The sequence below is a fragment of the Pseudochaenichthys georgianus genome, chromosome 24 (assembly GCF_902827115.2).
Source record: "Pseudochaenichthys georgianus chromosome 24, fPseGeo1.2, whole genome shotgun sequence".
Lineage (NCBI taxonomy): Eukaryota > Metazoa > Chordata > Actinopteri > Perciformes > Channichthyidae > Pseudochaenichthys > Pseudochaenichthys georgianus.
In genome coordinates this window covers 25,710,049-25,725,636 of record NC_047526.1, presented here as the reverse complement: position 1 = coordinate 25,725,636, position 15,588 = coordinate 25,710,049, and the positions used below count along the sequence as shown (strand labels likewise).

The following is a 15,588-nucleotide window of genomic DNA, read 5'->3' as shown; positions in this document are numbered from 1 at the left end:
GCTGGCTGGCATGGATGCCCAGCGGAGTGCGTGTCTGTGATTTTCCTGTTTGCTACTTCACAATTAATTACTGTAGGCCTACATGCAGCATACATTTATAATGTGCTGCGCCTGGCTTCACTGCGCTGCATCAATACAACCACAGAGACATATCAACCGGAACAGATGGATACTTAAAAATAAAAGCATGGTCTGTTTTGTTGCAATAAAGGCCAGATAACTCAATGTTGTTATGGCTGTGCTGAAGGTATGTTATTTGAAGTTAGGTAAGTGATCCAGATGTGTGAGCTTGTACACATGCAGCAAACTAGATGAAATCAAAAATAAAGGTTTGATAATGGGAAGCGTTTGTTGAGACATCTGCTAAGTATTAAGATAGGTGAACTGATAGATGACAATTTAAAATATGATGGGCTCAAATTACATTAAGGAACGTTTGGAGGTGTAGCAAAAAATAACTTAGGCAGATAGGCTTTTATTGGAAAGTTTTTCACCGGAAGTCTAGTGGTTTGATTATGGCTGACTTGACATTACGCGCACTTCAATGCCAACTTTTCAGAGCGCACAGGCGTACTGTTCTCTGTCAGACGCGGCTGTGTGGCGCTAAGAACACTTCACGCTGCAGTCACCTCTGAGCAAACATATCATTTACTCGCAGATTGGAGGGTTTTGGATGTTTTTCGCACAGCACCAGGATTTCTGGTGACTTGTGTTTCACTTTGACAGTGCATCGCGATCACCTGGGCTGTTATTTGGTGGACTTGTTGTCATCAAAATGTGGGGTATCCAGAGGACGCGGTATGCAGACTGCAACGGATCGGAAGCCAGTGAAGAGAATGAGATTGTTGTCAACATCGGCGGTGTGAAACAGGTGTTGTTTGGGGACGTGTTGAATCGCTACCCGGACACGCGGCTGGCAGAACTGGTGGACTGTTCACTTAAGTCCCCTGAAGAAATATCCTCACTATGTGACGACTACGACCCGGACACAAGGGAATTTTATTTTGACAGAGACCCCAAAGCTTTTAAGTGTATAATTGAACTGTATTATTATGGAGAGATTCACATAAAACGAGGCATTTGTCCAATTTGTTTTATGAAGGAGATGGAGTTTTGGAAGATCGACCCTGATTTTCTGGACGACTGTTGTAAATGCCACCTGAATGAGGTAGAGGATGAACTTGCAGAGATCGCAGAGAAAGTGAGGACTATCCTGGTGGACAGAGAGGGAGATCCGTCTGCAGCTGGCTGGCAGCGCTTCCAGATGTGCCTCTGGAGGCTGATGGAGAAGCCGGAGTCCTCGCTGCCTGCGCACATAATCACCATAGTTTCTTTCATCTTCGTCCTCGTCTCCTCCGTGGTGATGTGTGTAGGGACCATCCCCGACCTGCAGGTGGAGGACTCGGAGGGTAACCTCACGGAGAACCCAACTCTGGAGGTCATCGAGACGTTGTGCATCGGCTGGTTCACTATCGAGTACATCTTGCGCCTGATCTCCGCACCAAACAAAATGAAATTTGTCCTGGCTTTCATGAACATCATAGACTTCATGGCAATCATGCCTTTCTTCGTGGTTCTCATTCTGACCTCTTTCGGCACAGGAGTGATGGAGCTGGCCAACGTGCAGCAGGCGGTGCAGGCTTTACGCATAATGCGCATTGCGCGCATTTTCAAGCTAGCACGACATTCCTCCGGACTCCAGACCCTCACATCTGCTCTGAAGAGCAGCTTCAAAGAGCTCGGGCTTCTCCTCATGTACATGGGCGTGGGGGTCTTCCTTTTCTCCGCACTGGGCTACACAATGGAGCAGAGCCACCCGGAGACCTTGTTCACCAGCATCCCACAGTCCTTCTGGTGGGCTGTGATCACTATGACCACGGTGGGATATGGAGACGTCTACCCCAAGACTACTTTAGGTCGGTGCAATGCTGCCCTCAGCTTTCTGTGCGGAGTGATAGCCATAGCACTGCCTATACACCCCATCATCAACAATTTCGTTTTGTTCTACAACAAACAACAGGTGCTGGAGACCGCTGCCAAGCATGAGATTGAACTGATGGCTCTGCGCTCGGGCGAGGGTGAGCTGGAGGCGGCTCCCGCTGCCCATACACATGTCTGCGGAGCCGGAGTGTGGGACCACGCCATGCGCTCCTGTCACAGCGACACATACATCCCCTTACTGAAGGATCCCAGAGGAGGGGCGGGGTTCCAGACCCCCAGCATGGACACAAGCTTTGAAAGCACAGCCGAGGCCTCTGAGTATTTCATCTCATAAACACTAAAGACTCCAAGAAAACACTCAGCAAAACAACAACAACAACAAAACATCGAATGAATCATTAATATTTGACCTATTCAAACTTAACCCGCACATTTCAGGGTTAATGGGCACGATGACTGGATTGTAAATAGCCTCGTTAAATTATAGGGCTGCAGTGTGCTCTCTAAAGCAGTGGTTCTCAACTGGTGGGTCGCGGACACGTTTCGAGTGGGTCGCGGATGTGTGAGTGAAGAAAAAAAAATTGAAAAAAGAAAATTGAAACTTCTTTTTTTTATTTTTTGGGGAAAAAGTCAAACTTTTATTTTGAAGGCCCGGTGTTCTAACGCTGGACATGCAGGCGTTGGACTGGAAGTACCGGAGACCATAAACGGTTTTGAAAACTTCTGTTGTAGTGATCATCTTCTCAATAAAACATCTTTTCTGATGTCGACCCTTACCCACAATTTAAAGTAATTCACACAGACTATCTCCTCTTTGCTCCTCTCTTTGTGAGGAGCAGCAAGCTGTCAGAACAAAGTGAAAAACAAACAATGGCATAAAATATTATTAATATGTCGGGTAGTAATAGATTTATTTATTTTCTTCTCAGTGTGTACCAGAATGCGTAGTTTATATGTCAGTATTTCTAAAAATCTCCCTGGGAGAATCCCCCCAGACCCCCCTTCTGGGGTTTGGTTTTCAGCATGTGTGCTACACAGTTCAGCTTTGATTTCATCATCTCATTAAACCTTTTTTTAAAGCATACTTTAGTTCTGTGAAGGGATATAAGGGATATATGCACTGTACTTCACTTTCATTCATAATGTTTGCTGAAAAGCGTATATTACAGCACCATTTTTTGTTGAATAGTTTGTGGTTCGAAATGTTGGGTCGCGATTTATTGACAAAGTAAAAAGTGGGTCCCGAGGCCTGACCAGTTGAGAACCACTGCTCTAAAGTATCGTTAATGCATTTGAGCAATTGCGCCTATTAAAGGGACATATTTGTGAGATATTGACTTTATGAGCTGTGCCTTTGTGCAGTGAGGGTTGAGGAATTTTGTTTGAACTGCCAGTCGACACCAATTCCCCCATGTAGGCTCCTTATATAAAAACCCCATCCCCAATCCTCACACTCATACTGTAGACTGCACTGTAGCCTATTCCTTTGTACAGATATATACTATATTGTGTATCAAAATGGATGTTTTTTTATAATAAAGATTCTTAGCTCCACCAGGAGAAAAGAGAAATACTCTTGGTATGTTTATAAGGAGGGTGTACTGGCGTGACAACAAAACTGAAGAAAAACCTGTTGGTATAGAGACTTATAGAGCCATAAAGATACATTAATGGTAAACAAGATACGGGTAAAGAATAATAAAGTATCATCTGGACAGTTTGTTTCTGTTTCAGCGGGTGATCGTAAATGTATTTTCTGTAACCGACACTGCATTAGTATGAGGTTATATCAGATATAAAACCCATCTGCTGTGCAGGCATGATAAAAGCAGTGTCTGTGTCAGAAGCTCTCATGACTCCAGGATATGAACATTACATTTTTTAGCAGCCGTCACAACTCTAATCATCCCCGGAGGTCTAGTGGAATAACTGGATCCCCAAGATATGGGCGAGGGGAAGAAGCAACAGGCTAGAGGTTAGAGAAAAAAATATCCCAATGGTTAAATTATTAAACTTTTTTTCAGAGTGCAGGCGAGCCAACCTGAACGTCTGGGTGGAAAAGATGAGAATATAAATAAAAAATATCATTCATGAATCATGAAAATAAACATTATCAGCAGCTTATCATCTCAAATAGAAGGTGTGAGAGTATCAATAGGCAGTGTCAGTGTGTAACATGTGTCTTAAAGGTCACCTACTGTATCATGCTATTTTTAGGCAATAGCATCCTGTCTCAGATATATAAAAATATATAAAAAAACATGTTTTGCTCAAAATACCAAACAGATCACCCATTCTAGCCATACCCCTCTATCTCACTTCCTGTTTCAACAGTGCTGATTTTATGTATAAAGCTTTAAAAAAAAATAGGAGGGGGCTGAGCTCATGCGGGAGATACTACGGTGATGAAACGCCATATCATGGATTATCAAGGATTATTTCTGAAACAGTATGGAGCTCAAAGGCTTTCTCTCTTGCCGGTTATACCACAAGGTGAGTTCCTTTTCATTTCCTGCTTCTTCACACACATGCTCTGTGCAGTACAGGTTAGCTCTGAGTGTTAGCGATGCTAATGTAAACATGCACCGACCATATTACGTCCAAAACAGTCGGGCATTGTTTCTGATAGCAACGTTTCTGATAGGGCCGTGGGTGTAAAGCCAGCCTACATCTCCGATATTACGTCATATCGGACGCAAATCTGGATCAGCTCCGTTGTAGCCCCGTTTTTAGAGATTTGGGTACGGAGGAAAAGAGAGAGGGTTTTATTTTCTGACGCTGCGTGAGTTCCCTGACACACCGGGGACACATCTTTATGTATAAAAGACATCAAAAAGTGCATTTTGCATGATAGGTCCCCTTTAATGCATTACTGCTCTTCGTTGGATGAAACTTGAAAGGATGATTTGCATTCACACTGTGCCCCATGTTTAAAAATGATCTCTAAATTGGCTTGATGGGCACTATACTTAAAGGTTAGAGTTTCACAGTTTGAAAGGTCTCAACTCCTACACCATTACTCTAAGTGACATGAAACGTTCTGCACCAAAAGAACAATCTTTAGAAACTACATTAGTTGGCACGGTAGGGGAGATATAATTAAAGTTTGACACATTTAATTCAGATGTCGTGTGTCAAATGTCAGTGGTTAGATTCTGTAAATGTATGATTTCTATCAAGACTGTGTTCCAGTGCCCAGTCTCTTTTTGTGACATTTTATGAAATGTCTTGAATGTAAAAACATGCTTTGTGCATCCAGTTTTCCCACCAAATATGGGACCTATACAAAGATGGAAATATGAGGATATTATCAGCAGGTAGCCGTGATGGTTTGGGTGGTGGATGTATGGAGATATGTGAGATCATCTTTCAGCTTGAATGTACGTCACATAAACATATTTACACAGCCTCCCTAACAATGGACTCCTTCCCCTCATTTAAGCCAAACTGTATCACAGTGTTTCCTAATCTGTATCTGATATTCCTCTACAGTCCACATTAACTCAACTAAAGCAACACCAGTCATTATGTTTGATTAATTTTATAGAAGTGGATATTGTTCAAATATTATTTTATTTGTTGACAATTTGTTGAAGTATGCATTCTTAGGCCTACTTTTACCTTTTGGAGTAAAGTCGACATTTTAAATATATATCCTTTACTTTCAGCTAACCATTCGTTTGACTTTTCTTTGACTTTAAGCGTATTATTTTAACAATTTGTCCATTACTTTTAATACATATTTTAACCATATATATTTTAAAAGAACGTTTTTAGAAAATGGGTAGTAGTAAAAGTATTTATCTTGTAATTACTTTTTATCGTAACGAGGGAATGTCTTTATGTTGTTTTGTGAAGGATTAAACAATAGCTTTTTTGCCTAAATTGGTACCTGAAAGTAACATTTAAAGTGTGATTACTACAACAACCCACACATTTGAATCAAATGAAGAGGAGTGATACATCTTACTGCTGCCTCACTGACAGAGTGCCTGCTCATTGCATCAATCACTGGGACAGGACGTCAGATTGTTTGGAGGACACTCATTCAGTATTAGCTCTTTACTGATGTTTTTGAATGAGCAACAGTTTAAGTTGTGCCGCTTGAAAGACAGATCATGATGGAGGTCCGGCACACTGAAAAAAAGGGGAAAGTGGGGTTGTTCAATTTGCAAATATGCATTTAATATATGAAACATAATTTATTCATGTTTCTCGTCGAAACATGAATCAATCATGTAGAACTATGTTAATCTTGAGGGGTGTACGTTCTATAAATCTCAATCATGTTAAGAAATAAGAAAAAAGTTATGTTTGTCTCTGTAACTCCGCCCATAGCACATACGTCAGCATCTTGCTCCGCAGTCCGCAGCCGATTACTCAGCTTCGAATTATTATTTACAAACATTTTATTCACAAATTAATATGGTCGGACTCAAACCCGTACTTTAATAGTTTCGTAATTTAACCTGAACAATATGGCACTTTAATGGACAAGATGTAAAGCAGAAAAAAATTGCAAAATATATTTATTTTTAAAAATGTGAAGCTTTTTCTTTTTTGAACAAAGGAGGGGTTCTACCATTTTTTCTTCCCGCATCGGAGGAGTAAGATGGTTCTGTCCCGAGAACATCTCTACAAGGTAAAAGTTATTTAAAGTTATTTAATGTCATCAAATGTTCGTCATAGTTACAGGTTATCACAAGACACATTGTTTGCAAAAAGCAGAGTTCACATTTGCCGTTACAACGAGCAACGTAAATACAGCTGTCAATTTGTAAACATTGTCATTCACTGGTGTTAGCTAGGATAAAGCCATGAAAATCATAAGGTGAGTTTATATTGATTGACTTGTGTTTAGCGTATTTTTTTATACTGTGAGTATTTGTAGAGCGTAAGTCCGACAGTTGCTTGATTTACAATATTTAAAACTATGAACCTTGCCCAAAGTTATGCATATTAAACCCAGCTCAGTGGGGAGGGGGGAGTCATATCTGGGGGGTATACTGCGAAGCAGGATTTTCGCTTAGCCGGCTAAATTCAGGGAAAACTCCGGCTTTCCGGTCATCCGAAGCTGGTTCTCTTTTTAGCAGGCTAGATCTCCATGGTAATATATGCTAAGCAGCTAACCTGGTCGGGACCAGGGGGGTATACTGCGAAGCAGGATTTTCGCTTAGCCGGCTAAATTCAGGGAAAACTCCGGCTTTCCGGTCATCCGAAGCTGGTTCTCTTTTTAGCAAGCTAGATCTCCATGGTAATATATGCTAAGCAGCTAACCTGGTCGGGACCAGGTTAGGTTGCAGGCTAAGAGCTCAACTCAGTGAAAACACCGCCTGCTGACCAATCAGAGCTCAGTGTGCGGAGTTTAAAGCGATCAAGTCATATTACAGGAGAAAGGAAATACAGAAAAACTGCCGTCGCAGGAAAGACGGCCGGCAAAAATCACCGACTGTGTGAACGTGAACATTAATAGAATATCACCTCCCATCTTCAGAGCAATCTGACTATTATAACATTAGCGTTAAGAAAGCTTACTTAAATATCGGCCACAACATAAGTAACCGGATCAGAGTACATTAAGTACAGTCCGCGGCATATCACTTCATAATGTATCATATATCTCCTGATCTGAGTCAGCTGAGCCGTATCTGGCCGTGCAACACTCACAGTGTCACATACTGTATGCAGAAGTATTATTTTAAGCAACACATTAAGTTGACGAAACACTCGAGACAAATGTAATTGAAGTCAGATCGTGTTTTAGACGGGGCAGTGATATCATAAACCTGTTAATGTACGCATTCAAACACTTTTTCTTTTTCCAGCTGTATTCACCTTGCAGGTGCAGCTCTGAGGCTTTGATCCTGGATAAAGTGTTTAAGTCATGGATGTTTAAAGTTTAACTTCTTCATTTTTGACTAGTATTAAAGTCCACTTTTCATTCAGGAAGTATGACGCTGCGCTGTCAGTGCGCTTCTCCATGTTTGTGATTGGTCGAATGCTCCAAATACCACCCCTTTCATGTGAACGCGCACCTAACTAGATAGGACACGGCTGGCTTGAGCGATCCACTTGATAACCAGCGTCGTAGGACAGTTTAGCGAGAGCGCGTATGTTTTGGATTAGGCCAACCGGCTAACTCAAACATATCCAGGTTAGGTTGAACCAGGTTCGTAGCATAGGCCCCAGGTTAGGTTGCAGGCTAAGAGCTCAACTCAGTGAAAGCACCGCCTGCTGACCAATCAGAGCTCAGTGTGCGGAGTTTAAAGCGATCAAGTCATATTACAGGAGAAAGGAAATACAGAAAAACTGCCGTCGCAGGAAAGACGGCCGGCAAAAATCACCGACTGTGTGAACGTGAACATGAATAGAATATCACCTCCATCTTCAGAGCAATCTGACTATTATAACATTAGCGTTAAGAAAGCTCTTAAATATCGGCCACAACATAAGTAACCGGATCAGAGTACATTAAGTACAGTCCGCGGCATATCACTTCATAATGTATCATAGGCTATATCTCCTTATCTGAGTCAGCTGAGCCGTATCTGGCCGTGCAACACTCACTGTGTCACATACTGTATGCAGAAGTATTATTTTAAGCAACACATAAGTTGACGAAACACTCGAGACAAATGTAATTGAAGTCAGATCGTGTTTTAGACGGGGCAGTGATATCATAAACCTGTTAATGTACGCATTCAAACACTTTTTCTTTTGCCAGCTGTATTCACCTTGCAGGTGCAGCTCTGAGGCTTTGATCCTGGATAAAGTGTTTAAGTCATGGATGTTTAAAGTTTAACTTCTTTATTTTTGACTAGTATTAAAGTTCACTTTTCATTCAGGAAGTATGACGCTGCGCTGTCAGTACGCTTCTCCATGTGTGTGATTGGTCGAATGCTCCAGATACCACCCCTTTCATGTGAACGCGCACCTAACTAGATAGGACACGGCTGGCTTGAGCGATCCACTTGATAACCAGCGTCGTAGTACAGTTTAGCGAGAGCGCGTATGTTTTGGATTAGGCCAACCGGCTAACTCAAACATATCCAGGTTAGGTTGAACCAGCTTCGTAGCATAGGCCCCTGATGGATGAGCTTGCGGCATGTTTGCATGTCTATAGGCTACGTCTTGTTTTAAATGATTGTTTCATGTCTGCTGTCAGGCGGTGTAGAACTTTACTGCGTCGGTCCGGCTCTGCATGTATACTCTTGTGCCGACTTTTAAGGGCGCTGATGCAGGTTATAGGCCTACCTTAGGTTAAGCGACCATCTTTACCCATTTAGGGTGTTGATTGTTAAAGATACAATATTGTCTGTGGGACCGCAGTGTTTTCCCTAAAAAACTGTGTTTATATCTCTGCTTTGATCCGCTCTGTGTTCATGTAAATACCGTAAATACACACAGATCAAAACAGAGACACAATATTGTGTGTGGGGGTGTGTCGCGGAAAGCGATACTGGAAAGTGGAGGATATTAATGATTGTATTTGTGCATTTTAGCAGCGGTACACATACCATGAATATGGGAACATGCCGGATAGATCAAGTAAGGGTGACGATCCACCCGCTGTGAAATTAACTTATCTTCCATATTTGCCGTACACTTGTGTTTACGGATGTTGAGATGTTTCTCGGTTGTGATTGGTTGTTCCTCGTCACATGACGAGCGGTGCAAGTCTCCATTGAAACCAATGGGAATGAGCTCGCAACGCTGATGTGTATGGCTCCGTACAAAGTTGTAGGCGACTCATTGCATTAGTGTAGGCTACTGTAGCTTTTTACACAGTCGGTTCATATTAACCTAAAGGTACATAATTAAATGGTAAATGTCGCCTTTAAGGAGCAGAACATTTTAGTTTTATTTGTGTGTGAATAATGAAATAATTTCAAATATGTTTTTCTGTGATAGGTAATTGGTGTGGAGAAGATTGACCTCAGCCTTGCTTTGAACATTGTTCCAAATGCTCTGTAGTAAATGGTGAGTATTCAAATGTTTTCTGTGATTTACTTGACTAACTTAAACTTGATCTTTAACTAATTGAAAACTGGTATTAGTCTGACAATTTCTGAATATTTATTCATAACATTTACATACTGTAAACATTGCAAGGATATACACATTTTCTGATTTATTAGGCAAAAGTTATTCAGAAAGTGAGAGGCAAAAGCCAAACATGCGATAAAGCCTCCTTCACAAAAGTGATAATGTTTTGTTTGTTGAAATGGCTATAAGGGTGTTTCTTATATGTAGTCTTATATTACAGTAATACTTATTTTAAGTCGCTTTGGAAAAAAACATAAACTAAATGAAATGTAATGTAGTCTAACCTGGTTGTTCGTACTTAATTATAAAAAGTGATTCTCAATATAATACCAAAACAGAAGTAATGTGGTCCCTTGTCCGTGCTCTGGTCAATACATTTTGAATCAGCTGAAGCAACTTAACTGAGTTTTTGGCACACCCTGATAATAAAGAGTTACAATAAGCTAGCCTTGAAGTAACAAATCCATGGACTAGTTTCTCTGCATCGTTTTGAGGCAAGCACACAACTACAATCATAACATAATTAGAAAATGAAATGATTTCATGATTTTTATGACTGTGATATTTTGTTTTCTTTGATAAATGCGGAGTTTAAGCGCATAACAACCCTGCCCCTCCAATCAAGAGTTCTCTCTCAGCTGGATGTGCTATCTGACAAACTTCTGAAGGTTTTTGAGAAGAGAGGAGGACAGATAGGCCAGCGTCTGAACTGTATTATGTCAAACATGACTCAAGTAAGAATTCATTTTTAGGAAATTATACATCGAGTCAATAGTGTACACATTTCATTGAGCAAAATAGATTATTTATTTTCTTATTCCCCTTCACTTAGGTTGATGTCGATTTAGGCTGGGATTGTCTTCTCAAGTGGCTGTGTGTGTACCTCAATGAGAGAGTTTGTGGTCAGTAGAAGTAATATTTGACCTTTTGATTTTTTTGTTGGGCGTTAAAATATGTATTTATTGAAACACCACATAGTATATAGCCTAAAGTATGTGAACATCCCTGTTTTTTGTTTAATAGCCAGACTACACTGAAAAGCTTGAGGGCTTGTAATTTAAAATGGATACAGGAAATTAAACATTTGTTATCAGGTCAGACAGGAGTATATCAGATAACAAGGAGGCTTAAAAGTACTGAAATCTGACCAAATGTACTTGTTAAACACAGGGACTTAGTAATGGGTATATTTATGTATTGATTTGTTAGATCTCACTCTGTTCCCTTTGTGACTGTGCGCTCTGCAGGCAGAAGATGAAGACGTCATTCTGCGGTCCATTCAGGGGATTACAGTGGGACTTTATGGGAACACAATTCCACCATGAGACCAGAGGACAGATGAGACCAGAGGAAAGATTGTCCTGGAAGGCCAACAGGTACTAACTGATGTGGACAACATTGCATTAGCTGCTACCATGCTGTTTGGACTAATGTATGCAATGAACCTGAACGACCCCCCTAAACTGAAGTGCACGTTCGAAGTGCTCCAGCAAATGTTAATGGAGCTAGACGGCAACATACTCTCCAAGAAAGCCCAAGCGTTTAAAAACAAACTGTTTGAGTGAGCTGTTGCCCTGGACCATTGTGAACTTTTACAGCATTCATACTGGACTTTCATCGATACAACGTCTTGCACTTCCTTTGCTCATGCTTTTTGCTTGATTTGCATGTTTCAGAAATGTGGGTTTTTCCTGGGGTCATGTGTTTTCAGAATGTACTAATTGCACTAATTGTACTCAGACCCAGCGGCAGACATACGTCTCTGGGCGGGCATTTGTTGTACCAGGGCGGGCCCACCCCGAAACTTACATTTCCCGGGAAAACTGAATTGTGAAAGAGCTGACATGCTGAAAACCCAACCCCTGCAGGGGGTCTGGGGAGATTCTCCCCCAGGAGATTTTTTGAAATACTAACATAAAATACACATTCTGGTCCTCTCTTGAGAAGAAAAATAAATAAATATATTACTACACAACATATTTTTAAAAAAACGAATGCCATTTCAGTTTTTTGTTACTTTGTTCTGAAAGCTGAACCTGCTGCTCCTCACAGAGAGAAGAGGGAAGAGGCTGTGAATTACTTTACATTGTGGATAAGGGTGGATAGCCCCCATTGTTCTGTGTGTCAAAATGAAAGACAGCCCACACATCAATCATCAAACCGTGGGGTCTTATTTAATTACGTGTTGATTTCTATCAACACGTAATGTTGTATCGATGTATATAGAGATGTACTACAGCAAAAATATTCTCCGTCGGGACTTCCTGCAACAACACCACGTCGTTATCTTGATTCTGATTGGCCAGAAGACATTATCAAAGATGTTCTATGTTCTATTACTACGTGACAAAAGTTTTCAAACCGTTTCTAGTCTTCGGTATTTCCCAATAGAGAGGCGAAGTCACGCCCATCTACTTCCGGCCCATGGGACCCCGGAAGCGAAAAATTAACATTGAATTCAATGGAGAGAGAACACGTATCTTTTGATCCCGTTTGAATTGTGCCACGAACTACACATATGATGTTTGTCAATCTTAAACAATAAGTTCCATGTCAAAAAAGTCACATTTTGTCGTAAAACTGTTGAAATATAAGACGATGAAAAATACGCGACTACAAATCCCAAATCCCATTCTGGCTCGCGTAAGTGATGTCACAGGCGATAATGCTCCAAGTGGTTGCGACTCGTAATTAAAGCGAAGAAGAAGATCTCATAACTGATTTATTCCCTCCAATAAATAAGAGATTGCTAAAAATAAATTCACTTTTACAAGATGCCTGTGTGCTTTGTACCAGGTTGTAATCACATAAGTGATCATACTTATAGATCATAGCTCGTTCTATCGATTCCCGTCTGATGAAAGGACCAGGAGTCGTTGGACCAAACATATCAGGTAATACACATGTTGTGCATGGAACACAGTCAAGCTAGCTACATAGCTAGTAGCGAGCACGTTAGTTAGCATCACATTACTTAGCCTTGTCATTTGTATTAGCCTTAACATGAAGTGAACCCAAATGTTAAACAGTAAGAGTAGTCATGATGTTAAGTATTTTGTGAAACATTTGAAGAGGAGTCTATCGCCCCCTCCACCAGGTGCTAAGGGGGCGGGAGGTAGGCTAACGGCAGATTAGCATCTGCGATCTTTTCTACTTAATGCTATCTGCTCAAATGGTTAACATTGAACATTAAAAGATCAGGCAGTTCAGGGAGAGTCGAAGGAAGGCAGGCAGGCAGCTTTGCATGACATTTATTTAATTTATTTATAGAAGGACCATGCATACAAAAACATTAATCTCAGCAAAGAGAAGAGATGCAATATGCCAGATTATAGCTAATAGCTAATTTCCATCTGTGGTCCATTCTTCTGGACGTGTTTCATTGTGATGATAGTGAGTCAATCTGTTTGTTGGAAAGACAGTAGTTGAGTGATTACTGAGAGAACATTATTAAAAGAGATAATAGTGATAGAGAATAGAGATAAAGTGTTGTTACTGACCTTTTTCTCTTTTATTTTCTTTACCTCACCTGTAGCTGCTGAGACCCTGAGGAACATGCACACTGGACTGACCTGCTCTGGCAACCTGATTTCCACTGTACGTAATAGTATTTGGTTATGGTATATTATTTATATACATCAAAGGCACAATGCACCCCCCAGAGACACACATGTATTGAGTGTGATATTGTGCATAGGTCAAGTGAAATCATCTTTACATACTAGAAAACTGTAGGAGTGGCAACTTGTTTTTCAAATCTGTTCTGAGAAAAAACTAATACATGTTTAAAGATAGGAACTTGCCATCCCACTGAAAAACAGTCCGTAGAGATTTAAAGGCGTAGTTGTAGTTCAGTCCAACGTTTCATTTGGATTCATTTCTCCAACAGTCAACTATTTTCATAAAGAATATATATATTTTTCAAAGTCAACTTTATTGTCAATCTTACTCAGTTTGTGTTTATAGACAGAGATCAAAAATACTTTTAAATCAAATAAAATTATACAATTTACAGATATGTATACAAATATATATATATATATATATATATATATATCCTATATAATGATGGTGGACACTTCACCTCCAGCAGGGCAGATGGCTGCACAAGTCCATCGGGGGATGCTCCCAAAACACCGACTCACTCACAAAGAGACCAGACTCGAACACTGTCTCCTGATAGGCCTGCACAAAAGCCTTCACCCCTTCGGCCTCGTTTACAACCCCCCAGTTGACAGCCATGACTCCGTCCAAGTTGTACCCCCCGAGCACCCTCTTCATGAGGGACGCGCATGGAGTGGATGAAAGTCCCGACCGCAGCACAGCACCAAACTTGCTGGCTGTCAACCTGCCCCGCCTGTGTAACTGCTACTTTGTCCGCTGTCCTCCGGTGGCTGTCTGGATGGCAGCTTGCTGGTCTCTGCTCAGTCGCATTGAGGCAAGAATTGCCCCATGCCCCTTCACCAGCTCCGGCACGGTGACAATGGCCTGATGTTGAGGCCGCGGCTCTGGCTCAGGTGACAAAAGCCATGCCATGCCACACTGTGCGCCCCTCAGTGCAGACCTGAACCAGTCTACATCCTGAGTGGCGATGTCTCTGGCCAGTGGGTTGTATGTCTCCTCTCACTGTTGGTAGAGTTGAGACACCGGCTGGACTACTTTGGAAGTGCCAGGCTTCCTCCACTGGCACTCGACATCTGTGGAGCTGATCTGCCACATGGCACATATTGCCAATGCTGCAGCGTGGCTGCATTTGTACATCCCCCGTGCACAATCACAGACAGCGCTCTGCATCGCGCCATCGTCTCCCATGCAGATCTGTACAAATAAAGTAAGTACCATTTTTGTTAGCATGCTATAATAGATTGAATGGGCAATAATACAAGGATGGTCAGGATCTGGGGGTGGGAGGGGTTATTTTTCCATAGTTTTGTCTGAATGTTGTTGTTTGTTTTTTTCTGTATTTTTTGTAATGTGTGTTGTACTGGTTGTGATTGTACATTGTATTTTTCTAAATGTGTATGAATACATTTTTGAAAAACATTTGATCAACAATAAAAAAGGATTTGGTCAGGATCTAGACTCAGTGTGTAGTTTATTAATTAATCAATGCTCTCTGGCTGCAGCAATAGAGTAGGCTTGTTTGAGACACATTGCGGCTCGCCTCGAAAGTAGACGAGAGTAGCCGATCGCAGCCGGGGAGGTGTCAAAATGCTCGTCTTAAGTCGGACAGCTCGGACTCGGAGTCGGCTTGACTGGCTGGGTTTGCAATGGCGGAAATTGCGTTGGCGTTTTTCGTTGCAGATGAAGTGGATGCAATAGAAATCCCACATGTATTGTATGGAGAATGACATGATCTAAAGGGACTGTGATTGAGAGAAAATTAAATATTTGTTTACAATAAACATGAATGTCATTTGTTTGATTTGCATTAAAAGACAATACCATTTTTGATTTAAATGATAGATTACCTTGTGCATTTGTTGCAGCCCTTGCTTGCTGCATAAGTGCAGCTGCTAAACTATTATCTGAAAAATAATTTACATCATTTAAAATCATATCCAGATTTAGTTGTTTACTCACCATTTTGTAGTCTTTGGG

The 15,588-nt window shown here is 41.2% G+C and overlaps 1 protein-coding gene and 2 long non-coding RNA genes across 3 annotated transcripts in view; all 3 read left to right on the top strand.

Annotated features, from left to right (window-relative positions):
* LOC139433155 (uncharacterized) overlaps positions 1–13,632 on the top strand; it is a 130,016-nt gene extending 116,384 nt beyond the window's left edge. Inside the window, exons 2-3 of the long non-coding RNA XR_011642728.1 lie at positions 12,858–12,881; positions 13,523–13,632. This is a non-coding gene — a long non-coding RNA (uncharacterized lncRNA). The remainder of the gene's footprint in view (positions 1–12,857; positions 12,882–13,522) is intronic.
* On the top strand, positions 610–3,496 carry LOC117439681 (voltage-gated potassium channel regulatory subunit KCNF1-like). The gene has a single exon (XM_034075665.2). It carries the CDS (start codon positions 776–778, stop codon positions 2,273–2,275), a length of 1,500 nt encoding a protein of 499 aa, XP_033931556.1. The 5' UTR covers positions 610–775; the 3' UTR covers positions 2,276–3,496.
* On the top strand, positions 10,531–11,623 carry LOC117439484 (uncharacterized). Its single transcript, XR_004551163.2, has 3 exons — positions 10,531–10,721; positions 10,820–10,889; positions 11,235–11,623. It is a non-coding gene; the product is annotated as an uncharacterized lncRNA (long non-coding RNA).
* Positions 13,633–15,588: the final 1,956 nt, after the last annotated feature.